Raw genomic sequence first — 12,767 nt, forward strand, 5'->3', positions numbered from 1 at the left:
TGATCAGGGAAGAGGATGAATACCTCTGAAGTATCGATTATGACAATAGTGTAAAATTTGGATTAAGTGTCGCAGATGATATCTGAAGTTTATAGACATGGTGCACTATGTTGTGCATTAAGAAATTCTAAATTATTTTTCAGTCCACACTAGAGACTACCATATACAGTATGTGCTATGAGTAACCAATTTTTCACTTTTACTGTGGATAGCTTATTTTTCTTACCAACAAATAGAGATATATAGATGGTAGCACAATCGAGCAACTGCAGTGAACTTGTAGTGCGTAGATATAACAAACACGCAATAACAGTAAAATATACTGCTGTGCTGAACCGTGGTTAATTTATAGTGATTACACAAATTAATTTAACCTGTACTATAGCCGAACCGGAGAATTAATAAGAAATTAGTAAGTAATGCCTCATTGAAACACGAATATACAAAACTGAAGTGTAGATGTAGGAACATTTTAATGCCATTGCATCATATTCGTATTACTTTTCTCCAAAACAATTGTGTTTTGTGCCATATAATTCCACCATCGACGAGGATTTATGTATCGGAAGACTTGCGAGATCATGTCATAGCTCAGACGGTTAACAGTGGCTTTTTACAGCTGAAACCTGTGTTCAGTTGCGCGTGATTTCAAGTGAGATTTGTGTTATGTGAAATAACACTAGCACGTTTTTCTCAAAGTTCTTCTGTTTTTTCGGATAATTATCATCGTAGCATTGCAAAATATCCATTTATCTCCATCCCATTAGGTGTGCTATGGCCCTGACCAAGCAGCACATCATGTAGTGACTTATGTTAGGGCTTCATACCTAACCCGATTGATCTTGCAGTAAAAGTAGTTCAGTTTTATATTGAAGAATGCCATGAACCAGCAACGAATCAGCTCAAGTCTTCTGTGTTTGATTCACTTTTGGAGCATAATATCCTGACATGGCTGTAGTGACCCAGCTTTTTTTTTGTAACTTTTAGGGAAAGAATTTTAAGAAATTCTGTATAGGTTATGTGATCTTGGTTTCAATTCTCTTGAAGCATTTATATTTTAATATTTACATAAAGTTTTCAGAAGTGGGAGTGCTTCAGGGTATCAACATTAATTATACTTTAATAATATCACATTGACAGTGATATAGTGTGCTTTTTGAGATGACATGATACACTACTGATGGTACAGGACAGTTTTGCCACTGCAGTGACAGGCTGCAGGATGGATGACTGTAAGTCAAGTTTTGCTAGGCACAAGGATTTTTCTCATCTCCATATTGAGACTGACTTGGGGGTCTTCCTAGCCTACTGTCCATTGCATACTGGTGTTTGTTCCTTGAGGGTGAAGCATCCACAACATGAAACTGAGCACTCATATTTATCAAATGACAAAATGTTGGTAAACTTCTACCAGACTACACAGTGCTACTATCCAGAAGTCAGCCATCTTCTGTCACGATTCATTTTGAAGTTTTGATATAGACGAGCTTTTATGATATCCAACTCATAATTACCAAATGTTTAGGTATATAGTGTTCAACAGGAGATCTCAATATAAATGTAATGTTTTTGAAAGATTCACTCCTCACTGTATAAAATGTTTTGATGTAACTTTATGATATGCGGTTATATATATGGAAATCCATTGCCAACACATTTGGCAAGACTTGATAGTTATAGGAACAATTACCATTGTTAGCAGTCATCAAAGTTGGGAAACTTGAAGGGAGATTACTTGGGATTCATGGGCATAAATTGAAGGATAATATTAATTAATATTATCAAAATAGCATGCAAGGATGTGGACTTGATTGAACTGTGTTCATAGTTTACCAGTAGGTTTGTAATGCATGCTAAAAATAGTGAAGTACTGGGTAAAGGTTTCAAATTATATCTTATTTATTAGTTTCCCATATTTTAGTATTCTTGAATATCTGGTTCTTGGTTGATAGAGGATTGTGTGTTAAATGCATAGGATAAAGAGCATAATTTTCTTACGTAAATACGTCTATATGGAAGGGTCATTCAACAAAAAAGTTAAAGGAAAACGTGTAAGATCCATATCAACAATGTGAAATATGGGCTGACAACAATGGTCAGTTTGCATGTATTGTTATGTTACATAAGAAACTGTCATCTGTTTACTCGGGATTGTTGTGTTACATTACTGCCGTCAACAATCTGCTTTCGTTATTTCGGAAAGAGCTGAGCTGTGAATCGGTTGTAGAAGAAGTGCGTCATAGACTAGATAATTTTGTGCTGGTAAAAACATTTTAGAATATCACAAGTACTTATCTTATATAAGAATTATTATATTACATTTCATTACATTACAGAGATGTATTTACGTCAGGTTCTCCGGAACCATAGTTGCACTGTCAACTTTTTCAGTGACATCTGGCATGTGCTCATGAAAAAGGAAAGTGTGTTTCTTTTGTTAATTTATAGGCTGTTGCCTCATCCCCTTCTATTAGGTGCTCATATTCTTCCTCACATATTTTATGTGGATTTGTATTTATTTTTTCTAGCAATGATTCTTATGTCATGTATGAAGCTGAGCCAGGGCTCCTTAACACCTGTGATAAAAGCATCTCTTTCTAAGTCAGTACCATTAATACGACCATCAGTGTCCAAATATTTGATCCGCACATTTGCTGATGATGCCCAAAATACCTTTCATCGTGTATCCAGGCGACGGACACTTAGGGAAAGAGCTATGGCACCAGCTGGTGAAACAGGTAAGGACTGAATGTCATATTCAATTTCTCATGGAAACCTTAAATCCTGCCTTTTTATAAGCTTAGTTTGGCTGCATCTGTGTGTTGATTTCCAGCATTCAATATTGGGAAGGGAGCAGTAGCCGGAGGAGCAGCACTTGGTCTTGGTGCACTGTGCTATTATGGCTTGGGACTTGCTAATGAAAGTGGAGCAATTGATCGTGCAATGTAAGTGCAACAGCTGTCATATGTCACAGCTTTGTCTGTTTATGCATAACACATTTTCACCCATCCACTATCTTGTTTGATCCACCTTCTGGAAAGGAACCTACATCTCCCAGATTTGTATCTGAATAATGATGTCCATATATTTTTTATATAATTATGTCCTTCAGATGATAGAAGGTAGATTGATATATGCAGAAGTTTTATTGAATCATCACTTTGCATATATGGATTCTGGTTTCTAATATGTACAAATTGTAGTTGCCAAAACATAATATGCTTCTTTTCCCTTCCAAACATATCTGAAATATTTGCTTTTCATTATATTGACACATGTTCAGTTGTGTTAGGCATTTTATTAGAAGGTATCACTGAATATGTTTATTTTCATCTACACTTATGTTGCAATAACAATAAAAGAATTGTGGTGATTAAGTTTAAAATTTAATTTGTGAAAATGAATTATAACTTATATAACTACATACAGACTTCAAATTAAATTTTATAAAATTAACATGTAAAGAAATTTCATTGAATATTTCTGAGAAATATTTATTTAATACATTTATAGTTTTTGTGTTTAAAAACTATTTATTTGATTTTGTATAACTAAATTGTCAAAGATTTTTATTTTCACTTTGACCTTTAAAAAATGGGGTATGCATCACATTTGTGCATATATGGTGTTTATTTAGTTCTGGGCAGTTGAAACTCTGTGGTCTTTGTATATGATGAAAGAATTTCTGTTTGTGGCAGGTTATGGCCAGATTATGTTCAGAAACGAATCAAGGACACATACATCTATTTTGGAGGTTCACTTGCTTTAACAGCAGTCACTGCTACAGCAGCATTTCGCTCACCAGCACTCATGCGATTTATGACAAAGTCCTCATTTCTAGTGAGTATTGTGATAAATTCCTGTTATTATGCATTCTTAGCATGATGTGTGTGAAATGAACACATGTGTGTCTGTCTGTCCAAGTTTCTTCTGCATACATTGATATGACTTTTTCCTTACACATTTCTGTTTTTCAGAGTTTGTCTTTTACTAATTGGTAAAATTTTCATGTAATTTATTAATGGATATCAGTTATTATTTGCGCTTTGCATTTATGTGCTTTGTTTTTTTATTTTTCTCCAGTCTTTGGCAGGAACATTGGCAGCTATGATTGGAACTGGCATGGTTGTACATAATATTCCATATAAGGAAGGTTTTGGTGCCAAGCAGCTTGCTTGGATAGCTCACACTGCTGTTTTGGGTGCAGTTGTTGCTCCATTGTGCTTCATAGGAGGTCCCCTGATTGTACGGGCTGCTTGGTGAGTTCATCTATTTATGGTTAAGAAGCCACAAAAGCTTATACAGGGAATAGCAAAGTTAAGCTCCTAGAATTCTGGGTCTTTGATACCAGATTTTAAAGGGAATGGTTGTTCTCCAGTAGTAAATTACCCGTGTGGGTGTGGTGAGGAATTAACTATAGTAACTCTGTAATAGAAAAGTGGGCTTTATGAATTCTGCCTGGAAATTCTTGTTTATTTTGCCTTTGCTATATGTTGTGATTTATATGAACAGTACATTTCTAGGGATATAGAGCTTTTTCATTTTTCTGCGTCATTAAAGAACAAGGTCAAACTTTGGGTGTCATGTAAGTCAGTGGGTTACACCAAGTATTCCAAATAACTTCCTAAGATATATGTAAGTTTCACAGCCTTAAAAAGTCTTAAGCTTGTCTTCATTTGGCATTTTTGTTTGGCAAACAGAAATGTTCACTGAACTTGAATTTCAGTGATGAAAATAATAACCATTTGTTTAAAATTTGGGCATATGAACTATTTAGTAAAATTTAAAATTGTATAATGTCAGAATTTATGTCAAGTGAGTCAGTAGCTCAGTTTTATTATCATTTTTGTTTGTATTTTGACTTGCCAACAAGTTTGGGTAGTGGATAGATTCTGTGTGTGTTGGAAAATGGAGAATGCCTGCAGAAAATTATGGTAATTTAAAGTATTTTTACCTTCCAGGTATACTGCTGGTGTGGTAGGTGGTCTCTCAGCTGTTGCTGTCTGTGCACCAAGTGAAAAGTTTCTCAGTATTGGTGGGCCATTGGCAATTGGTTTAGGGGTAGTTTTTGCATCTTCTCTTGGTAAGTTCTTATATAATAAATTAACCTGTACTAATTGTTATCACACTACTGAACAGGTTGGAGTGGCAGTATTTCTCCTAATGTTCATTCAGGACTGACTGGCAGTACAATTAAAAACCTCTGAATGAAAGTTCAGTGTCCTTTCTGAGGCTACCAGGTCCCTATATTTTGTATTGAAAGAAGTACTGTTTGAATTGCTCATAATTTCATGTTAATTCATGTGGTTAGCTTCCAGTGTGCTTTTCCACTACTGAATTCTTGTAATAGGAACAAATTAATTTCTTCCAGGGTCTATGTTTCTACCACCTACAACTGTCCTTGGAGCTGGTCTGTACTCCATTGCTATGTATGGTGGCCTCGTGTTGTTCTCTGGATTTCTTTTGTATGATACGCAGAGAATAATCCGTGCTGCTGAGATTTATCCAATGTATGCTTCACATCCATTTGACCCTGTTAATGCGTAAGTAGCTCTGTGTTTCAATATATGCATGAAAGGTATTGCCATGTTTATATTCACTAAAATTGCAAGTTGCTGGAATGGTATGTGACCAACAATATGTATTATTTCAGCAAAACTGTTTTGTCAAATAAAGTCCTCATAATTTTAATATAGCCTACTGCTGTAGTAATCATTTGTATTCATCTTCTTGTGGCGCTGTAGGAAGATATCAAAATATATTTTAAAGAAATATGTCCAGAAGGTGTGGAAACTTCAGAATTTTGTTTGTCTCCCATGAGTCTTACAGAAAGAATGATGGCTTTTGTCCTATTATATTAAAGTAGATTCCTTACATTAAAGTATTACAACATATTTGGAGATTGCTGGTAAGTAGCTGGTACTTGTTTTGATAGAAATTACTTAAAATTACAGACAATAGAAACAGAGGTGTACTTTGCCAAGGTAATGGCTTCAAGAGTGATTAATATGTTTTCTTTGTTTACAGGTCAATTTCCATCTACCTGGATACCATTAACATCTTCATTCGTATCGCATCAATTATGGCATCTGGCAACAGGAGGAAATGAACATATAATTATTTTTTAAGTATTTATGACTGCACTGCGAATTTAGAACATACTGTCTAAAATGTTATGTGACATTGTAATTCCAAATACATATTATTTAGATAACCAAATATTTTAGTGTGACAACATGAAGACTGAGAAACCTTTCCATTTCATAATGAATTAAACATTAGATTCATGGAAGTATTAATTGTGTACAGAATATCTTTTCTGCCATTGTACATTTCAGAAATATGTAAACACTACAAAATATAAATTCTGTAAAAACTGCATAATTACATTTTTATTTTAACTAACATGTGACTCTCTACTACATGTTAAGGATTTAAAAAAATCATCTGGTGATGTTTTCACCAGCTTGTATGACAAAGCCACCTCCTCTGTCCAATAGTAAGTACTCCTCTTGAAGATGTCTGTTTTCTGGGTTGTTGCTCCCTGTAGTCTGGTAGAAGTTTACCGGTGTTTCAGAAGTGCTTGCTGCCTCCAACATCATGTCCCATGGCAGTCTTCTTTGTCAGTAATAGTGTACTTTTTGGGGTGTTACGAAAGAACAGCAAAGTGGCCTCAAATATATTTCTTTTACTGGGCATGTGAATAATAATGTGATTGGCTTGGAGCAAATAACCCTTGTACATTGCACTGCTTTTTCCATTGATCAGCTGGCATACTTTAATGGTGCAAACGACATTAATTGCTGAGTAAATCTGAAAAGAAATTAGGTGAAAATCAAGATACTTATACAGACTTCTTGTCATTGGTTTGAGGTGTTATTCTGAAACCTCTTGTTTACATTTATACAGATTTTGCAGTAGACAAAATCAAGTAGTATACTATAATGAATTGCTTTTCTGGGCTTAGCCACCAGCTAGGTATTATTAAAACTATGTTTCAGAAGTTGGTTCTGTTTCCATCTTTGGGTGAAATACGACTATGTAAAAGGTATGCCTTTCATCGTCGTCAGAAACCTTTGAACTTTGATTATATAATCAGTATGCTATGAATTGTGACATACTGTAAGCACACTGAAGTGCAAGTATCTGGGATGTATGCAAACAAGATTACTGTTAGAGGTAAGGATAATGTGATTGCCAGAAACTGTAAGTCTTCACAACACCTAGATTCCTTTCAAGGCATGTCGACAGCTTCAGAAGTGGAATATGTGATATGCTGCAATGTAACTGGTATTTTATGCTAAATTTTTTAACATTACTAACATGGGGTACTAAAACATTTGGATGACTTTTCTCCAGTGCTTATAACCAGAGGGAACCCTATCATATTACCTTGCTGTTCATATGTACTGTAGGATATGTAGCTGCAAATTGTGGAATATTTAAAAGGATGGAGTATCTTTGAGGATGTCGTTTGTGGAACGGACTAAGCTCTCAGAATTAGCCTAATTGCGCATGCGTGAATTATGTATATTTTACGAAGGCTGTTGATCGAAGAAAATTGAATCCGACTAACAAACACAGAAGTAGGAAGTTGGTGTTTTGAGGCTGTTTGTGAAAATGTGATTGGTAGATTACTTATTTTTACACAGATGGAAACACATTATATCTTCATGTCCATCATATGGTACGTATACAATATTTAATTCGAATGTTGTCGTTGCAGCTATCCAGTTTTGGCGTATTTAATTTGATTCTGACGTGCATACTTATCCGTTTTGTTAATATTTACATTTTTACTTGCCTTATATTTCCAATGTAAGGTTGCTCCTTACACTTTTCGTTTTCAGAGGTATTCCATTTTGTGGCAGTTAAAAAGGGTTAAGTGTACGAGTAAGACATTTAATTTTTCAAATGTTAGTGTTATTAATAAATTAAAATGAATCGAACATTGTAAAAGGTAAGTCCCGCATGTAATCTACATTACAATCCCCATGCCTCACATTGAAAGTCAGAAATGAGACTTCCAAGAGTTTCCGGGACTTTTGAATTAATGTGGAGTGTCCGTATCGGCTTTGCCGGTTGACTATTTTTTCTCGGATTAAAAGCTATGTTGAATGATTCGTTAAAATGTTACTGAATTTTAACATTCTTTTGAACGTGATTTTTTAATTACAAAAATAAAAACTAGTCGTGAATAATTATGAAGTGAAACTTGTTATATCCCTCGTTTTGCAGTACTGTAGTTGAGGTCGTTAATTTAGGTGTTCTCTACAGTTGCATATGTTAAGAAATGGATGACTTCCCCGTACGAGAATTGGGACTTTTTTCATTGTCACTGTGTTCGGAATAGCTTTGGTATCTACCCAGGAATCTTTCATCATGAGTGTAAAGCTGATTGTTTACTGTGGTAAAGGATATATAGCCTTGTTCACTGTATCTTTAAAGCACAGGGCAACTTTGACTTTATTATCTGTAATGGAGAGTTATATTTGTTGTTCTTGCATGCAATAAAACATTGGTGCTAGCATTCACATAAAAATAAATGTTACCATTATAAGTAATGTGCTGCCTCATAACCTAATCTGATTTAGTAAAGAAAACTAAAATTAGTGGTGGGTTTATTTCTAGTAAATGAATACTTGATCACAACTTTAATCAGTTAAATCAGAGGTCCATATGATGCTTCAATATTTGCTGTTCACGGTTGGTCTTCCATTTCACTGGCTGCTATGTAGCCCCAGACAGTATGGAAACTATTATTTTAAGATTATGTGCAGTTTTCAGGGGTGCAAAAGAATCCTCTACCATGGATGTCAATATAATTGTTTTTTTTATAAAACTTGTGTTAACAGTATATCACTGGAAGCTGTCCCATATTGATACTTTCTTATTAAATTAAATTAAATCCGTGGCGTAACAGCTCCAGAGAGCCAAAGCCGACTAGCTGGCTGCTGGCCTCACGTTCACATGCCTAGCAGAGGTGAACGATCATCCAACCAGATATAGGGTGACATGTGGTCAGCACGACGAGCCCCCAGCCATTGTAGCTTTCCTGACCGGATTACGCTACTTATTGTAGCTCCCCAATTTCCTCACGATGCTGAGTTGGCACTGGTCCCATACGCTGGTCGAAAGCTCATGAGAAAATTTCTTCTCCCCCCAGACTCGAACCAGCGCGCATTCCGTATCGCCAGTCCAAAGCATGATGCCTCAGACCATGTGGCTACGGCGTGGGACATACTTTCTTATTGCATTTAGTAAATCCATTAACTAGTTGGGCTATTAAAATGTATTTAAATGAAGTATCTACTTCCATGGAACAGGATTCTTCTTGAGAAGCTGGTAGTCTATCAGTCACTCAAGCAGTTCCAAATTTTTTTGTTGAATTCAAAGGTTTATTACCATTTTTAAGGAAGTCTGCTACCAGTGCCAAACTTGAGCCACATGAAACTAGTCCACACTCCCCCACAATATATCCTTTAGATGCATTTTGTTACTAGTCTCCTTTGTGCCTATGTCTTTTGAGTTGTCTTCTACCTTCAGCCAGAATAGAGTCTACTGGTAGGCTCTTGTGAACACAGTAATGAACCTTTGGACTCTGTAAGATGTGAGTGGTCTCTGAATGTTGAACTTTTGTTCACAACTGACGTGGCTTGTTGCCAGAAATTTTATTGAACCTTTTGATTCCATAAAAGGTGGAGAATTCTTTGATGAGCAAGGCACTGGGGTCTAGTGGTACGCCTTTACGAATGAAAGCTATTCTGTATGTATATCAATGGGAAAAGTGTGTAAATAACATTTACGGTGTAGCTGGTGGGAAATGAAACATTATCAGTAAATACAGGAAAGAAAATTCATATCCACAGGAAGTAGAATTCAAACCTTTATTACATTTCCTTAATTACAGGCATGACTCAATTACTCATGCTCACTTCCTTCATTTCTCCAGCCTCTATGAAGCTTAATATGCATACAGGATGTTATTTCTCTTTTTATCAATTGCCTGTGATAATAGTTGAAAGTTTTTTAATTTGTCAGCCTGTGTGTTTTCTATTCAATGACCATCTTTAAAGCTGTATGACAATCCTTCATCACCTGTCTGCAGTTGCTAATTCAACATGTTTACTATTACTTTTCTTATGTACAGGCTACCTGGTGAGGTACTGTGCATGGTGACAAGGAACCTACTGCATGAGGTTAACATAAAATAAATAAATCAAAATGTTTGTACCAAATCTTGCATGCAGTTTTAAGTTTAGGTGTGTAATTTTTGTTTGCAGAAAATTTCTGAGAATGGCGTGATTGAGCTGCCTCAGAAGGCATGACCAAGCGTTTTGAGTTCAGCTGGCATATCCCAGTGCCAGAGCCACTGTTACAAGGGTGTTATTTTGAACGGTGGACAGAGGAAAAGGAAAATATAGAATACGAATCAAAGTGTCTCTTTAGGGTGGATGAATATGGATTTTTCATCTACTGGAAGAGTGAGGCTCGTGTAAGTAACCATATACAAGTCTTGATTGACAAGCAGAATGATGGGAACCCTGTTTGTCATGGAATCCCATAGCACAGGGGTTCTCAACCTTTTTCACTGGTTTACCACTAATTCTAATTTATCACATTAAATGTACCACTAACCAAATGCGTTCAGGGAAAACTGTTATTTATGTTAATATTAACTTTAGATTTTCTTAATTAGTTCACGTACCACCAGTGGTACGTGTACCATAGGTTGAGAAATGCTGCCCTAGCACATAGTTATTCAGTTGTCAATTTTGTGAGAACAGTGATGTCATTCAGTTATTAATGATGAATGATGGCACAGTTATGGTTGCTTTTATGGAGGTGAATACATATACTGAAATTTTGTCAACAGATCTTTTCTAAATCATAAGTTATCTTTGATTTTACAATTACCTCCAACAAACTGCTGTAACATGGACAAACCAAGCATGTGAATAGATGCTTCCAGAACTCTAGAAACACTTTATAGTATTCTGGAAATATGAGCTTCAATTTCCTACACAGAGGCCAGCTATCATGACAGTTTTTTTTAGGTTTTCTCAGTACCTTCACAAAAATACTAGGGATATACATTAAATAGATCATTCTTCAAACCTTCGTCAATATTTGTTGATGGCACGGTGCATAGGCATATGGACATTGATTGCAGTGTTAGTAAAACTGAGTTCTCTCTGCTTTTGTAATACTTTGTGTGATGCTTTGATTCAGTTTGTCAGTATTTAATAATTGATCTTGAGGTAAATTTTTCAGGATGGTGATGTCATTGAGCTGTGTCAAGTAAGCGACATTCGTGCAGGTGGACTTCCAAAGGTGTGTCTATTATCCTTTATAACTCTGAAGATCTAATAATGTAGACTGAACTTACTGTAGCATCCTTCACCACTGAAAAATAGTTATTTACATTGTGGTGGAGTTGAAGCTGTCTGATGACTCTTCTCCGTAGGTTTTCGCGGCTGGAGTTCAATATATAACTTTGGCTGTTGGATGAGAGTTGCATCAAATATTTGGTGTTAACCAACATTTCAGTAAACATTGCAGATGCCAAAATGTTGGTTGACATCATATATTCCATGATGCTCTCACCCAAAAGCTGAAGTCATACATGTATGATGACTGTTTTGCAGAATGAGAAGCTGAATAACACCCTGATGAAGTTGGGAGACAATGTGGAAGAACGGTCACTCACCATTTGCAGTGGAACTGACTACATCAACATTAATTATCAGCATGTAGTTTGTCCAGATGTAGAGACTGCAAAGGTATGTGTATGCTTGTTTTTGTTGTACTTGTTAATAAAATAACATTTTGAAAATATTAAATAAATTAAACAGTGTGATTGGTAAAGGTAGTTTGTTTGTAAAAACTTTTATCTGTAGTGACATACAATACTTCACTGCTCACAGCTCTGTAAAGAGAGTCCCAGGCATGTCGTTGATATGTCCTTCAAACGTGCTTTAGATTGTTCCAAAGAATGTGTCCAGTTCTGAGGCTTTATCAAGACCCATGCTGGAATACCATTTGCTGACTATCCATAATTATTTATTTGTATCCCCAGAGGTCTCTGTTTTGTGGTGAAGTATTATTGGTATATACCCAAACCCCAAGCTGGAGGACCATTCCATATTGACTGTCTGCAACTGCTAATTAGATATATTCACAGCTACCTTTCAGACATGGAGGTTGTGTTCATGCTTCACTATATCATGATGTGGTTATAAGAGCCTGACTCAATGAGTGTAAATAGTGCTCATTTTGGCCTACTTTCCATTCATAAGAGAAAAAATGGGCTTATGAGATCAGTATACTTTGTGTGTGTGATTATTTGCATGTGTGTTTTTTCTGAGTTTGTACATCTGTGTGTGCCTCTCCAACTTCTGAACCAGTTGACAGATGTCAGACAAGGTTTTACGGTGGTGACGATATTTATGTTCTGGGTTTTGGCACCATGTAGGCTGATCAGTAGGTGTCAACATTTAAAGAAACCCAGAAGAACTTTATCAGTTGACAGATATTTATGAAACTTGCTATGAATATTATGTTCTATTGGATGCCTGCCTCTGTCATTTTAATTTCCTACAATCAGTAATGGCATACTTGAGGTGGAAGTGACACTGGCACCTTTTAAAGTAGAGTCCTGTTGTATGGTAATATATATTCAAAAATATGCAATAGTTTTTGTAGGGTATAAAACAGCATGGTAGTCATGCAGAACTTCTTGTTAGCTTCAATTTGATAGCAGTAAA

At 35.8% G+C, this 12,767-nt stretch overlaps 2 protein-coding genes and 1 long non-coding RNA gene across 9 annotated transcripts in view; 2 read left to right on the forward strand and 1 right to left on the reverse strand.

Annotated features, from left to right (window-relative positions):
• On the forward strand, window positions 1-6,384 carry LOC110832874 (growth hormone-inducible transmembrane protein). Of its 4 annotated transcripts, none has more exons than XM_087357260.1 (8): window positions 1-168; window positions 2,529-2,738; window positions 2,834-2,945; window positions 3,699-3,840; window positions 4,084-4,259; window positions 4,962-5,083; window positions 5,372-5,543; window positions 6,028-6,384. In XM_087357260.1, exons 2-8 carry the CDS (start codon window positions 2,531-2,533, stop codon window positions 6,107-6,109), a joined length of 1,014 nt encoding a protein of 337 aa, XP_087213386.1. In that variant the 5' UTR covers window positions 1-168; window positions 2,529-2,530; the 3' UTR covers window positions 6,110-6,384. The 4 variants fall into 4 exon arrangements, with proteins under 4 accessions (XP_087213386.1, XP_087213385.1, XP_087213388.1 ...); XM_087357259.1 differs by lacking the exon at window positions 1-168 and adding an exon at window positions 187-412; XM_087357262.1 differs by lacking the exon at window positions 1-168 and adding an exon at window positions 634-652.
• Window positions 6,375-8,249, reverse strand: LOC110832876 (uncharacterized). 2 transcript variants are annotated; one of them, XR_015537437.1, is made up of 2 exons: window positions 7,805-8,249; window positions 6,375-6,813 (listed from the first exon to the last, which is right to left on the reverse strand). It is a non-coding gene; the product is annotated as an uncharacterized LOC110832876 (long non-coding RNA). The 2 variants fall into 2 exon arrangements; XR_002544076.2 differs by lacking the exon at window positions 7,805-8,249 and adding an exon at window positions 7,393-7,491.
• Window positions 7,161-12,767, forward strand: part of norpA (no receptor potential A) — a 23,755-nt gene continuing 18,148 nt past the window's right edge. For 2 of the 3 annotated variants that reach the window (XM_022070306.2, XM_022070304.2), the window contains exons 1-4: window positions 7,539-7,687; window positions 10,284-10,495; window positions 11,275-11,334; window positions 11,649-11,783. In XM_022070306.2, coding sequence (XP_021925998.1) covers window positions 10,325-10,495; window positions 11,275-11,334; window positions 11,649-11,783 — 366 coding nt within the window. In that variant the 5' untranslated portion in view covers window positions 7,539-7,687; window positions 10,284-10,324. Of the gene's footprint in view, window positions 7,180-7,538; window positions 7,688-10,283; window positions 10,496-11,274; window positions 11,335-11,648; window positions 11,784-12,767 lie in introns of those variants that run through there. The other variant, XM_022070305.2, reaches the window with a different exon arrangement.

This window comes from Zootermopsis nevadensis, unplaced genomic scaffold, assembly GCF_977971745.1.
Source record: "Zootermopsis nevadensis isolate Lab colony 2312 unplaced genomic scaffold, Znev_1.0 Znev_ptg000028l, whole genome shotgun sequence".
In the NCBI taxonomy this organism is placed as follows: Eukaryota; Metazoa; Arthropoda; class Insecta; order Blattodea; family Termopsidae; genus Zootermopsis; species Zootermopsis nevadensis.